This window comes from Amphimedon queenslandica, unplaced genomic scaffold (genome assembly GCF_000090795.2).
Source record: "Amphimedon queenslandica unplaced genomic scaffold, v1.1 AMPQUscaffold_13496, whole genome shotgun sequence".
Lineage (NCBI taxonomy): Eukaryota > Metazoa > Porifera > Demospongiae > Haplosclerida > Niphatidae > Amphimedon > Amphimedon queenslandica.
The window spans coordinates 453,549-469,532 of NW_003546268.1; the positions used below are offsets into that span (position 1 = coordinate 453,549).

Consider the following 15,984-nt stretch of genomic DNA (forward strand, 5'->3'; position numbering starts at 1 on the left):
ATTATTTTAAAAACCACACCTCGACACACCCCTGAAAACCAAGATGGCTTTCATTCCTGGGGTACAAAACTACCATCACACAGATTCTGAGATATCTGATAGTGAAGGAGAAGGATCACCACCAAACAACACTGTACCGGCACCTGGAGTAGGTCAGCTCTAAAATAGGTTTTTAGTTATGTGTAGATCAGGGGAAAATAATGTATGTACATTGTTGTACGAAGCCCTGCATGTTAGAACTTAGAATGTAAAACTTTGTAATGTGAAGTTCCTGGTCTCTTATGTAATTTGGAAGAGTGCCTTATGATGTAAGTGTAAAAGTTAATAACAAGAGTATTGTGGTCATATCAGTCTTCAATAAAGCAATAGTTTACATGTACATGTATATGGTCTTTAATATTGTAAAACTTTGGTAAAGTGCACAGCCACTGCAACTCCTATTAGCAAATCTTATTGTGCATGTATGGAAATGTGCATTGCTTTAATGTGTGTGGCTGTGCATGAAACCACTCATGTACATGTACATGTATGCTAGCTACATACATGTACATGTATATTTTTGTTCATTTCTTTGAAGATTTGGGAAAATTAAGATTCCCTTAAAATCATTATACTTGTAATTATCTGTTAAAGTTGTGAAGTATATGTACATATATAACTATCGTGTAGCTAGAAAATATTTTGGAGTGCTAAAATTTGGCGAATGGACCTTAATTCGCTAAATTTGCCAAAGTTTTACTCCACCAAATTTTCTAGCTATACGGTAATCTTCATATGTTCTTTATGCATTAAATACTTTGCTTGAGTTGAAATAAAAGTGCTTTTGTAGTCCTACAGTTCATGTGTATGATACAATGTACATGTACATGTACTCCATACTTTGTTGATTGAGACTATGTGACGCATGCATAAGCATGAAAAAGCGAGGTTAAAGTGGCCATCTTATCAGTGTGTGTTCACTTGAAGTCCGTAAACTGCTTTCTTATAAAGTCCTGGAGACTCTTAAACATGAGAAAAAGTTTATCTGTATGTATGTATGGGCATAGGGTCGTCTAACTATTATTAAAGTTACATAGCCTAATCATCATTGAAAGTGGGTGTGGTCACAATGACAAAATGGCGGCATAGATATTAGAGTAAATGAAAGGGATCGGAAATGGGCATCTTATTATACATTGCTAGGAGACAGATGTGGGTTGACATTTGCATCTAGCAACGGGGGCTGTCTTGGAGCAAAAACTGTCCTTTTGACACCTGTCATTCCAGCAGTGGTATCAGTATACGCCATTATTTATATCAAAGGAAGCAGAGGAGACATGAATCTATTCCCAGACAATTTTATATGTACATGTAGCTAGCATCATCATTTGCACTGATTATTTGCTCTGACATATGTGAATGGTTTTAACAACATTTTGTTTTGTACCCTTATCTCAAGAGTGATAGACAGATGATAGTAAATGATTTAATCATTAATTAGAGTACCCAAATGTGGAGGTCGCCCACTATAGTTTGTTTGCAAAAATGATTACGTCTTTCTGTAATGATCAATTTACTGATAAGTTTGAGACATTTGTTTTGTACCCTTAACATAAAAACCAAAGGGTCTGTGACATTACATGTATATAGCTATCACACCATTGTAATAGTTACAGCACACCAGAGGTTGCCGACACCATTTCTATTCAATAGGTTGTACAAAACAAAATATAGAATTAAATATAGTAAGTGTGATCAATCATGATTACTAATTCATAAAACATCGAATTTAAACTGCAAACAGATACATTGCTACAGCAGACATCTTGAGCAAATAGGAAGAATGTTTCTCAACATTATTGAAGGGTTACCTGTACAAAGAAGACTTTATGCAACAAAAAACTACCTAAGAAGTATGCTTACCTGCTTCAACTTTCAGCCATTTTTAATTTTATATACGAGTAATCAGAGAGGTTTTTTATGGTACTATCAACTCGCATTTTCCTGTTGCTGCGCCCCGTTTCCAATCCCTTTCATTTACTCTAATATCTATGATGGCGGCTGTCACCAAGCCTGTGGACTCTCATTGGAGTAAGATAAGACTAAACTGCCATCTTAAAACTTCTCCAGCAGCAAGGAGGGTTAACAAAAATCTTCTTTATTTATGCGAAAGATTCTGATGTGAAATGACAGCCTCAACTAGCTCGTGAAGCCTGCAGAACCACTCAAATTATGACTCAGTGCTGTTACTGCTATTTATCTTCATAGATACTCTTTAATGCTATAAGCGAAATAACTTTAATTGCTGCACAATGTGATGAAATGATATAGCAAAATTTATATTTTTAAGTAAGATAACTACATCAAGAATTAAAGATCTACTTTATATACACGTATGTGTTATATATAGCTTGACAATATGGGAGTCAATATTCCGCGACCAAGGATACTTTGAATTGATATCACCTGAGGGCCAAAATGCCCAAGGGTGATATCAATTCAAAGTACCCAAGGTGGAGGGTGTATTGACCCCATATCAGCATGTTATATACAAATGTATGTTCATGAATCTCATTAATGAGATATATAATATATATAAATGCATATATTCAATAATGCTGTCCTTGCTCATATCCCTGTACGTCATACAGCACAGCAATATAGCATGGCTTATTGGCTGAACCCTTTCTTCTGGTCTATTTAATTAATTCTTCATGCATTTACTATTAAAGCGTAACTGCAATGTACATGTATTTTTGGGTATTTATTTTATGGTCTTAAGATTACCTGACCATAATAATTATGTGTTGATTGAGTTCCAACTTCTATTGTCCTAAAAAATTATTCACTGAGATATGGGCCTTCAAAAATTGCACTTTTTGCTTCCTGTCAATTCATTTCCTGTTGGTGGGTGTGGCTTCAGATAACTCCATTCCTTTATATATATAGTCTGGCGGGGCCTGCCTCTCTAAACTGAGAGTCAGGCTCAGTATGGTAGCTAGTTTTGTGTGAAGCGCAGGATTTGTGCGCTAGCAGGAAATGAGCCACAATGACAAATAACACCCACAAAGGCCATGAATAACAATATCATAAATTTAAAATGGATGTAAAGTAAGAAATTGTGCTCGAAATAGCATCTAGAAAGCTGAACTATATATTAAAGGAGAAGCAGTTGCTTGCTATCAAAGCTTTCCTCAAAGCAAGAGATGTTTTCATAGTGCTACCCACTCGCTATGGAAAGTGGATTTTCTCTTCTTTTTGGCCTTGCCTCAGTTGCCTGTACATCATTAGCATCAGTAAGTGCACCAGAGTCTACCAAAGCTCTTACTGTATCTCTAACATTGTAAAGCACTACTTTTTAGCTTCTTCAGTCTTGAAAAAACTGATACACACTGGCGACAAAATTTGTTTTTAGTTTGTCTAAGTCAAAATCACTGCAACTTGGTCCATAACTGCTTCCTCCAAGCATCTATAACGTCTCTGCACCTTTCTGCTAATGGATCACCTCTGTTTTTTTTCTGTGCTGAGTATGCTCAAGTCTTTCTGACAGCCTAAACACAACAACAACCATGTTTACAAGAGTATGGGTGGTGCTCATTTTCAGCCCCACCTGTATGCATGCTGCCAGCCCCACCCTGTGACACAAAACTAGCTGCCATACTGAACCTGACTCTCCGTTTTCCCACGAGAAGCAGGCTCCGCCTGACTATTCTTTGTATTGGGAAATGACCTTTTATTGTCATGCCTTGTAATGTAATAGCTGTAATTTAAAGATTGAAATCATTAGCTTTCATTATTTTAAGCATGTAACTGCAAGAAAAAGTCAAAATTCCAAAAGTATGTAAATTTTCTTATTTGCTATTCTGCATCATTTTCTTGCAATTCCATGCTTAGAATAATGAAAGCTAATGATCCCAATCTTTAAGTTAGTGCTATTACATTACAAGGCATGAGAATAAAGGATCATTTCCCCCCTATAAAGGAATGGAGTTATCTGCAAACATTCCTACTTCTATGCTTAATTACGTCATGTTTAGCTGCACCCACCGACAGGAAGTAAATTAAAAGGAAGCAAAAAGTGGAATTTTTTGAAGGCCCATATCTCAGTGAATAATTTATTGGGACAATAGGAGTGGGAACACATTATTATTATGGTCAGGTAATCACATTAAGACCATAAATACATTGCAGTTACCCTTTAAGTGTATTATGTAGCTTCTGGGCATTGAACGAGCATTCCAGTAATTGTGGTTTTTGTGTAATCAGTCATGATACAACTGCAAAAATTAGCCATGATACAGTCATGATAGATTTATACTGATTCATGCCAGAATAACAGGCATGATCTGTAAAATAATGTGTCAGGCCTGTACCAGTATAGGATATCAGACATGGTGGGGCAAAAGTGCTGATTCAGGCATGATAACTTTTGGTTGTGTAACTCCTCTGGCTAAAATAAACACTTGTAACAAGGAGATGTGTGCTAAATTATTGTGGTTAATAGTGAGGTCAACATCCTCCCACTGTTTACTAGAGATGGGCGAATCCAGAAATTTGCATTCGATTCCAATTTTGAATACTTTTGAGACTGGAATCGATGGAATTGAATACCGATTCCGAGTACTACATCTGCGCATGCGCAAAGCCATGTGGTATCAATTAGAGCAATAAAAATGCAATAATAATGAATAATTAAGGTATTAACTACTGATTTATTAACTATTATTAGTATTAAAAGGTGTGGTTGGGTGTGGCTTAATTTGGAATTGTTTTAAACGATTCCCACTTTTCTTTTGATACGAGTACGATTCCATTTGGAATCAAAGGATCGAATACTCCAGACTCGGAATTGCCCATCACTACTGTTTACAGTGGTTTCTAGGTTGCAAACTCCTTAATCATGTGACTCACACATGTCACTGAGCAGGGATTGAATTAAGCAACCTTCATGGCTTTGTACTAGACAGAATTTAAAACATTGAGGGGCTCTGCCTCCTGGCCACACGTCCTATTCATGCCCCTAAATGTATACATACATGTACATGTACATGCAGAAAATCTGATAAGTAAGGGCTTTATCCAATAATACAATAGCCAATGAATATACACGTGTAATTATGGATTTAAATTTTCACCTGGGAAAACCCGTGCTTGTCCAGGTCCAAATATGCCTATGCAATTAACACTACCCCAGAAAACATTATTCTCCTGATTCCTCCGTCTTGCTTTATCTTTTTCATGGCAAAAGAAGCTGGCAATTAAAGTCAACAAATGTACATGTACATGTAGTCGGTTCCACTGCAGCTCTCACATACGTGTACATGTATGTACAGTGTAGTTAGAGCAGAAGAGCAACGGGACAAATGAAACAATAGAACATAACCATTAACATAAAAGAAATTGTTCCAATCTTAAGATGCATGTACATGCATGACAGCCCAAACTTCATACCTTGTGAGTTTACGCAAGGCTCTCTTATCCAGAAGTAGCAGCCAGGGTCTTTAAACTTTAGGGACTTGATAAAAGTTTGTATGCAACAAATAGAGCCTAGTAAATGTATGCTAAACTGTTTAAAAGTTAAGAAAACCTAAAACTTTTTTCTACTGAGCCCATGTGCCACCATTGTTGTATGTGCTAGTGGAGCATATTGATTGAGCCACATTTTCATTGCAGCCACACCTGTTTAATGCTGCACCACTGAGCAGTACAGATTGCTGAAGCCTCTTTTCTGTCACAAAACTTTTACTATTGGTTTCGCTTAATCAGATTGTTGTTCAGTGCATGTAATTGTGGTAAATGTATTCACTTTAGTGCTCTAGTTTAGCATCTAGAGCTTTTTAGCATAAGGTTTTTTTGTTTTAATGTGGAAAATATATCACTACCACTGTGTGTTTAAGTTCGCTTGCCTTAATGATTATAATTTCACTATACGTGTATAAATGCATATGTTTTGAGTGGTAGGAATCAGGTTATAACTATAAGTGTTGTTATTTTTACGACCTGGGGGCATAGCCCCCAGATCTTCCTATAATTGATTTCACCCACTTGCAATATACAGTATATTTGTATGTCAACACTTACATTTCGTTGTATTGGAGAAATAACAAGCCTTCACAACCATCCGCCCATGCTCCTTGATGTAGTGGGTGTGGCCACGGCAAGCAAAATGGTGGCTTACACATGGAATAAAGCTATGAGCTTTCTAACAGCAAGAGGATATAGAGACACTGTCTAAAGACTTCTCTAGAAGCATTTGAAGATAGAGAAAACTTCTATAAGTCTTAATAAGTTCCCAGCTATGCATGCAAGGTGGTGAAAACAAATATAGGAACTTTTTTTACTGTTACGTACGCTTGTTTTGTTAATTTTTCAATTTTAATAAAGTTACATGTGCAGTAGTGTACATTGTATAACAAACCAATTGAAAGTTGATGAAATTACATTGTACTTACTGTACATGACATACTGCTAGGAAATGATATACATGTACATTATGTTTTTTTATTCATGTGCATGTAGTGTCCAGTGGACTCGGTATACCATCTCGTCAGTATATGAAACCACCATCGCCTGTCACTTTCATTCCCCCAAGAATCTCCTCTGCTCCAAGTACATGTATTGGCTTAGTTGGATATGGAGATGAAGATGAAGAAATGGAAATAATAAATGACAGTGAATTGCATGATAATAATGCTAATGTAAGTTGGTTACTGTTATACGTACAGTGTATGTATATACACAAGCATATTTATTGGGCTTGGCCCTTGATCTAATTAGGAAATGGATAATCAGGCTTAGTGTTGATGTCATTGTTTTTGTGAGCTACCAAAGTACCATATTTCCCTGGCGTTTATTCATTAAAAGGGGGAAAATTTTGTGTAAAAAAAGTTGCCAAAAGTAGGTTACCAGACTATGCTTCAAGAGTTGAGCTATTTGTAGCAATCTGAAGTTGAGAGTACTTAAATTGGCTAAAATATGTGCATCTATAGTGAGAATATTTTAAGGATGGGTGTTTATTTAAGCTGGGCTTCTAATCAGGCAAATACAGTACATGTACATGTAATACTGTACATGTATTGTACATTTTGTATCATGAAGAGACTAAAAGTGTGTGTGATTTAAGACAGACATGTGCACAGTACATGCATGCAGTACATACATGTATACTGTAAGATATGGTGCTATACGTACATGCAAGCTTTATTTACATGTACATGTAAAATATGTAAACCTATAATCTGTATGTGTAAATGAAAAATGCCTTTTTAGTTTGTACTATAAATAAGCTAGAGGCCGGATAAATGTAAAAGTTTAGCATTTGAACATTCTAAAAACTGAAATGAATTAATGTTTGCATATTCATATTATGGAATTGGATTGTTATGATAGTCCGTCCATGTTGACTTCAGATCTCTTATATTTATCCATGATTGTGGTTATTATAGAGCTCAGATGTTAAGTGGATCAGAAGTAGGTGCTAAGTGGTCTAAGAAGCCACAAGAAATTTTGCATCATAAGCAGAATTTTGTATTATTAATAAAAAGACAGTATAAGCTTCTTTTACTTTGGATTTCTTGGATACAGAATAATAGTTATAAACATTCAAAATTATTTCCTAAGTCTGGCTAGTCAGTTCTTTCCTTGTTTTGCGCTTTAGCACATACAGCCACCATTTTAAAAGTGACGTTCACTATTAATAATGAAGGTGTGGTCTTTCCTGGAAATGGCAAAATGGAGGACAGGCTCAAGTGTTATGTGGCTACTAAATAAACTGATGGCAAGCAGCAACCATTTGATGTTTGGTATAATCTTGATTTTCCATGTGTCCTTCTTCTATTTTACTTCATACTATACCAGCCAAGGTGCATCAGTGAAGTAAATGTGCTACAACAAAATCTTTAAGTTTGCAACTGTGCTGCCCGAGTTATTCAAGTTCTTTTTGTCCTGAAGTCAACCCGGACAGACTATTATTATTATATTTCAGAAGGCTCAGTCTCACACATCAACTGTGTTTGGCCAGTTTTCTCAACTTACAGCTAATTTGTAGTTAAATAACTAATTTTTAATAACTTGGGTCCTCCCATACGCCCACTTGCCTCACTATATAAACCCCTGTAAACGCCATTTCCCTTGGCCTTTTTCTTAGCTCTAGCTACTAGCCACGTGTCACTATCTCTAACCTATAATCATGTCTTTGGAAGAAGTTCTGTCAAAGGTGAACGACATTAACACTAAGATATCGGCAATCACAGAGGATGTGGATCTCCTGAAGAAGAAGAACAAAGACAAAGAAGATAGAGAAATGATTACATCAGCTCTAGTTCGAAGCCGCTCTAGGAGCCCCAGGTCTTCCCGCGAGGATGACCGGACTCGAAGAAGCTCAAGAGAACGCGGAGAACGTTCTTGGGCGGATATAGTGGACTCAGAACTCCATCCTGAGGAGGAAGACGTTGATAGCAGCCAACTAATTGAGGTGTCGGAGGACACACACAGACTGCTTACTGGCTCATGTACAAGAAACATGTCGAATGAGATGAGGAAACGGGTCCGCGGCCGGTACAAACTGCCCAAGGTCGAAGCTACAAGAACACCACGTATGGACCCAGTGATAAAGACCCTTGCTCCCCAAGTGGCCCGGAGTGCTGACAAAGAACTAGCACGGATCCAGACATTTGTCTTAGATGCTCTGGCTCCCATATCTTCCATCCTAGAGAACATTGATGGGATGACAGCGGAAGATGTTACAGAGGCGTCGATGGCAGCTACAGAACTGTTGGGAAATGCTAACGCGAAAATTTCACGCCTGAGAAGGGAAAAGCTGATAGCATCCATTAATAGAAATTTAATACCTATGTTACAAGACGATGTCATATTTGGAGATGTTGCTCCAAATCTCTTCGGTCCAGACTTTTCACGCCGAGCTAAGGAATTTCTGGACCAAGTCTCTGCTCTGAAGTCTCTTACCCATCCTACAAGACACAGCCAGGGCCAGACAAGTGGTACCTCATATAGAAGACCACTCCTTCATAGAGGCCCTCCCCTGGGGAGGGGATCAGGCCGAGGTAGAGGCGGAGGTCCAAGCCACCCTCACCACAAAGGAGTCCCCAGTGGACATGGTGAAAGACCTAGTCATTCCCACTAAGAGAACGGGTCTAAACTATAAACAGAACTGTGTTGCACAATGCACTTCCAAAAGTTTGATGGTAAATTTAATAGAGTTTTTCTGATTTAGAATCAAATGTATGATGGCACTAATACCAAGAGTGGATCCACTCTTGCTATACACACACCCCTAGCCCAGTGCACATCAGTTTAATAGCAAACTGGGGCAAAGTAAATATAATAACAGTGGACCGGTGGGTCCAAAAGAGTTACAGTACAAGGGTACAGAAACTGAACCCCATCCAGCCTCAAAGCCTCCCCAAAAATTCTCAGGAGGGGTGATGAAAGAGCTAATCAGTCATGTGGGTGGGTCACTGCCCTTCCTAGCCCCAAGGCCCTGACCCGGAAATTGATGGGCTTTGTAGGGATACGTCTAAAGGATGTCTATTCCTGTCCCATTATGGATATAGGGTATACAGAGGTTATCCGCTGTGTACCTAATCCAGGGACAAATGGCTTTGCCATTGAGCTTAACTGTCTCCCATTCGGCCTGGCCTTAGCCCCATGGGTCTTTACCAAGACCTTAAGCCGATATCAGCTCTTGGATGAGAGTTGGGGATACAGTTAGGAATCAGGCATTAGGTCTGATACTACACCCTCCATACAATGGGTATCTAAACCAAAAAAAAAAAAAAACCTAGAAATTTGTGGTCATACTAATAACAAAGAATCTGAGCCTCCCCGGCTCCTTAATGATAAATAGTGAATGCTAAAAATTAAATAGGCATGGTATATTAATAACATATTAATAGGCATAGCATATTAAATAGATAATAAGCTCAGCAATAACAATTATACTTATTATGATGAAATTAAGCCTAGGCGGAGCCCATTTATTATCATTAGTTAATTAGCTGAACTCGAGGTGGGGCTATATATGGGACAGTCCTTAGCCACACCCTCGAAAGACCAGATACACCTCGAAATGGCTCAAAGGAGAGTAGATCAACACTACGAGGCACAGCTCTCCCCATAATTAACTGTTAGATGGGAGAAACTGACGTGATGGGAACCTAATCGATCCAAAGAAGAAAACAAAATGATAGGACAGCAACGGAGCCGACCTAGTTAGCCGGAGACTCTGTCTCAACAGCACGACTCTGTCTCAACAGCACGACTCATCAGGCGAGTCATCAGGTGAACTTAAGAGCCGGGGAGCGGCTCACCAAGGCACCAGCACACTGAGCACAGGGGGAGCTTTTCCCCCTCGAGGGTTGAAATGCCACAACAGGGACAGCAATAAATTGGTGGCCCATAGAACTGCTAACAGCCTGTACCCCTATAACCTTTGTGAGAGTAGCCTGGACACAGCACAACAGCATCTGTCTAGTGTGTTCATCAACAGTCAAGGGGAACTGTAGAATCAGGGGCTTTATCCGGAGACCTGCCTGGAATAAGAATCCAGATGGGAGACATTGGATCAACAATCAGACTAGAAACTGGATCCACGCAGTATTTCAAAGATGAACACTAGGTCTACGGCCCAGTGGAAGTGGAACTTGTTGGCATCAAGTCAACCAACCATTGGCATCGCTGTGTCAGCTGGCTGCCAGGTCTATTCAATGGCAGAGGCCTCTTCTCCAGCCTTGGATAATAGAGAAAGAGGGTGCCATTGCCAACGAACAAGTATAATTCTGGTGACCTCAGGAGGGAAACTTCAATTATGATATTCCCTCCTACGTGTACTTTCACCCTTAATAACGCCTACTGTCCAAGCAGAACATGGCAACAGAGACGGCCAACCCCGGCAATACCCCAACTAGTAGTGGGAAGCATCTCAGGGAGAAATTTAGAGCATTACCCTGTCAGGGCCTACAAATCAGCCATATCATCAATGTACGAATACATGGACGGTCCACCAGTGGACCAGAAGTGTGCAACGTGAGACACCCTTCCCTAGGTACACCAATACTTTGGAGTTACTAAGGCATTAAGTTTATCTGGTTTATCAGGGAATCAGACACTCCTATCTCCTCTTAAAGTCAGTAACCTTATGAACCTGGGCAAGGCCGTCTAGTGAAAGGGACCTCTCACAAGCAAACATTACAGGGGTGAGGAGAGGTGCTATATGGGCTATCTGATTTAGAAGAACCAAACAAATGTAAACCTCACCAGGCAAGTATATCCAGCTCTATTGCAGGGTGGCTAGGAAGTATTCTTGAAGAAACAGGATTGACTCCTTTTCATATATGCCTAGTCTAGCGCTTAACCGCGGCTAGGGGTGGGTTATACTAGAAGACATGGAAATGAACCTCTGAGGCATTCCTTTAAAACTCCTCATCATGGAAGGGGATTGAGTGGTTCTTGAAAGAGCCATCTGCATTAGGACCAGAATAGCTTGGAAGAAGCTACAAACAACACAGTTGATGTGTGAGACTGAGCCTTCTGAAATATAATTGTCAGAATGGCTAAGGCCACGAAGTGGCTGCAAGCTATTCTAGATTATATGAAGAAGGTGAAGTCGATCACATCAACTATCCACACCCACCCTCCCAATGGAAGGAGGAGCTAATCAAAGGCCAAGGGAAATGGCGTTTACAGGGGTTTATATAGTGAGGCAAGTGGGCGTATGGGAGGACCCAAGTTATTAAAAATTAGTTATTTAACTACAAATTAGCTGTAAGTTGAGAAAACTGGCCAAACACAGTTGATGTGATCGACTTCACCTTCTTCATATAATCTAGAATAGCTTGCAGCCACTTCGTGGCCTTAGCCATTCTGACAATTATAAGTTATAGTTTGTTGTTGAGTTCACTCTAAACATGCAAGACCCTGTACATGTATAGTCTATAGCTCAATGTCTAATGATTTATACATGTACAGTACATGTGTACATCAGATTTTATTACTAAATACATGTGTAAGTTGATTAGTAGTTTATCTGTAGATGTGGTACATACCACACCTATTGACATGCCTATGTACATTGTATTACATTTGAATGTTATTACAAAAACTAACGAACATTCAATTACTGTAACATTTGTTCCAACCCTAAAATAGGCACAGCTGCAATATTGCAGTTAAAGCGTAGTTGATGCATGCAGATATTAAATTTTAATGTAGTTTTTTAGCACTTTAGGCTTAGATACAGTGAGGTCTAATTTCCAATTAAGTATTTTACTTCGTGTAGGTTTGAATTTTTGTTAAATCCTACATTGACTTATGGCTGAGCAGCAAATACTAAGAAGATATTTCAACCTCATAATTAAATATTAAAAAAAGAAAGCAAAGTACTAGTAAAGGGGAAACCAAACACCTTAATGTGTGCTTGACTGCATGTACAGCAAACTACATGTACATGTAATGCCATATTATCAGAAAATCTGAAGCTTTATAAGTTCATACATGCATGTAATTGCATATATGTCTTATGTTCATTAATATGTGCATGTACATGTATATTGAATGTTTTGATCCCTTTAGAGGATCATATACATGTACCTTCATGTAGAAATTTTAAGGCATGTACATGTACCTTGTCTTTGGTAGGATCAGAAAAAGAATGCAATTCATTTTTTGTGCATATCAGGAAGCCATGCCATGATAATGAAATATACATTGTAGCTTATCCATGAATGTTGCATTTCTTTCATTGGGCAACGCTGTACATGTATCCTTTTTATGGCTTTTTCTAATTTCAAAAAGTCTTTGGAAAAACCCTGGATTTACATGATTTTGACACTAGGAAAATGACCCATTGTGTGGGATTGCATTTTCTATGACAGTGGTTTAGGCAACTAGTTTGCATCTGTCTTCATATGATGTGTAGTTTAGTACTGATTTACATGTAGGTGTAAATTTTATTATTCTCTTTGTGTTGTTATGTAGTTACCACAGTCGATTCCAGAATCACTCATTTCTTTAGTGAAAGCTGCTGATGATCATCAGTTGAGTGAAGAAGATGAAGCTAGTTCTCCAGATGTTGTTAATGGTATGTTCAAAATCATTACTATGTGTACATCTACAATTGTACTGCATCTACATGTGTATATTGGTATACCTTATACAGTTAATGATTTTTATGATAGAGATTCATTATGTGCAATTGTGCATGTATCTGAGTATTTAGACTGTTTAAGTTGCATGTATCCCTTCATTTTTACCCAATCCTTTGTATTCGTTAAAAAACTTATGTCATTTATGAAACGGCCTCTTCCATGCACATGTACATGTATATACTGTAATTATGATTTAAATTATTTTATTAATGTAAAAATTCAATTTTCATTGCATGTAACTGAATCAAAGGACTGAAAATCCTATTGCAAACAAATTCATTTGCATTATAAAGAACATGTACATATATATGATAATAGTAGATAATTTGTACTTGGCTAAAATTTGCTTTTTGTTGCTCTTAATTGTAAGTATACTAGTACATGAGACTTTACTGTAGTGCTCATGTATTTGCAGGAGATCATCTTTTTTTCTGTTTAACTGATGTCAAATTGCCCCCAGAACAGGCAGAAGGAGTGTGCTCTCAAGCACTACAAGTAAGTAAATGTAAAACTTAAAATTACTGGTACATGTATATTGAATTATCGATGATATTGTTTGCATAGGAAAAAATTTTTCACCTGATGGAAACAAAGCGCCAACTAGGATTTTCATCATATGATGTAATAGTTAAAGGAAAGAGCTTCAGAAATCCAAGGTTGGCTCTACAACTTGTTGGTATCCTTAATTTAGTGCCTTATTGTAATGACGTTATTTGGGTTTTAATGAGTTTTAATGAGCATAACTAACCCTGCATCTGACATGTAATGAAGTACTACAATGTGTGTTGTGTGTAATGGTGATTACATTTTTAACTTTTCATTGTAGTATTTATGAAAAACTAATACAGATGTGTGACATTGAAGAATTTGGATCTAATTACAGTAAAGTTAGTCAATAGGAATTTTGTACTTTTAATTTGCTAGTAGAAAAGTTTTGATCCAAAAGAATTTCAAAAAGAAGAGTTTTATGAAAAACTAGTTGAAGTTCAGAGAAAGGCTCATGAAAGCAAGCAAAAGTCTCGAGGAAATGTATGTATCTCCTCAATGTATTTTGCCATATTTTATTATGAATTACGTGTAGATTGAGTTCAAAAGTGGAACAAAAATTCTGGCTCCAACTAAACCAGTGGATTCAGGTGGTGGTTTGTTACCACTGCCATCTACAATTATACCCACTGCACAAGGTAACATACATGTATCACTAACATTGTTAGTCTAAATTAGTATACAATTGTATGGTAATATCTGAACATAATTATAGTTAAGAGAGCATAGTGTGGTACAGTATAAGAGGGAAAGTACAGTGTAGTACATGTACACTGTATGTTAAGCATTTTGTGGCTTATGTAAAGCAGTATACACAGTAGGTGCATGCACACACAATGATAATTTACTTTATTCTTTATTATGACTAAAAAGTACAGTATTAATGACTTGAACATACATGTATGTAATTGTAATATTGGCAATTTGATAGCCCCACTCCAAAATTTACTTGCAATTTATATTCATACTCAATGACAATTATGCTTATGAGTTATGACATTTGGACAAAAGTTGAATTTTGCTGATTGCTAAAATTTGAAAGTTGTCTGTCCATTTCTATGTGCTATTTTGTGTCATATTTACATATGCATGTACTGTAGATTCACAAAAGAAACGCAAGAGTAAATGGGACAATCCTTCAAGTTCAATGAATGTATCAAGTCCTACAAGTACAGATCCTGTTGTTGGAGCGCAAGCTCTAGCTAATGCCAGACTTATAGATAAGAATTTGATAAAATTGTTCAAACAATAATATAATATTATGCACATTATAAAAACTTTTTAGAGTTAATATTATGTATGCATGTTAAGTTTTGAAACTAATCGAAGTTTAATGGAACTGCTAATGCTGACATATATATTCTCTGCCAAGTGATGCCGAAAATGCTATAAGCATTTGAAACAAGAAGTTATTGTGCAATTGACACCAAAGTTTACCTATTAACATCACAATCTGTGCAGCCCTGTCCTTTTCATTTGCATTTCTGGAGTGACTTATTTCCTGAACAGTATAAATGTTTTTGTATTGTTTAAGAGGCCTGATAAATGTATTCTCATCTCATAGGTCTTAAATTTATTTAAAATAGTAAGCTCTCTATTTTTTATTGTTATAAAGACCTCTTCTCAATCCTGTCTTTGTCATAGATAAAAAAAACTTGGTGCAGGATATGCTTGTCACATTGACTGTATGACCTTTTTTCATGTCAATAGAAAGAGAAATGACTAAAAAAACTGGCTTATTAATTTATGAATCATAATTTAAATTGTGTATGTTAGACATTATATTTACTATAGACATGGAATTCATTCTTCTCAATGGTATGTTTATTGTTTCAGATACTATGAAGATAAGTCATGTATCTTGTCTATGATTTGTTCAAGCTCTGGAGCTTGTTGCAGAACATGCTACATTCATTGCTTAATTGAAATAAATTCTATGACGTCAAGGCTTTAAAGATGATTTCAGTATGGCAAGGAAATTGCAAAAGAATTCATGTTCCAATCATCACACCAAAAATACTTTGTTCTGATACATGGGTGAGGATGGAAATAGGTTTAACCATCATTTTCAGTCTTATTTACTTTTAATGCAAATTGCACCTATGCAATAATGAGTATCATAACACTGTTTCAAGTGTAATGACACTGGTATTCAGTTTACCGTATAGCTGGTTTATTTCGTGGCCTCAAATTTTTACTGCTTAAATTTTCATTAGAATTAATTTTAGTGCCTTGCTAAATTTTTTTAAATATTTAATTGGTTTTAATAAAATTTAGTGGAATTAATTTTAGTGGA

General features: G+C 37.1%; 1 protein-coding gene and 1 long non-coding RNA gene across 2 annotated transcripts; one reads left to right on the plus strand and one right to left on the minus strand.

Moving 5' to 3' along the window:
• The first annotated feature begins 16 nt into the window (after window positions 1-16).
• On the plus strand, window positions 17-15,031 carry LOC105316790 (SAP30-binding protein-like). The gene is made up of 9 exons (XM_019993402.1): window positions 17-152; window positions 6,499-6,677; window positions 12,973-13,075; window positions 13,558-13,637; window positions 13,707-13,798; window positions 13,969-14,029; window positions 14,070-14,171; window positions 14,224-14,326; window positions 14,789-15,031. The coding sequence occupies exons 1-9, from the start codon at window positions 44-46 to the stop codon at window positions 14,938-14,940; spliced, it is 981 nt and encodes a 326-aa protein (XP_019848961.1). The 5' UTR covers window positions 17-43; the 3' UTR covers window positions 14,941-15,031.
• On the minus strand, window positions 1,690-2,018 carry LOC109580357 (uncharacterized). The gene is made up of 2 exons (XR_002184215.1): window positions 1,903-2,018; window positions 1,690-1,850 (listed from the first exon to the last, which is right to left on the minus strand). It is a non-coding gene; the product is annotated as an uncharacterized LOC109580357 (long non-coding RNA).
• Window positions 15,032-15,984: the final 953 nt, after the last annotated feature.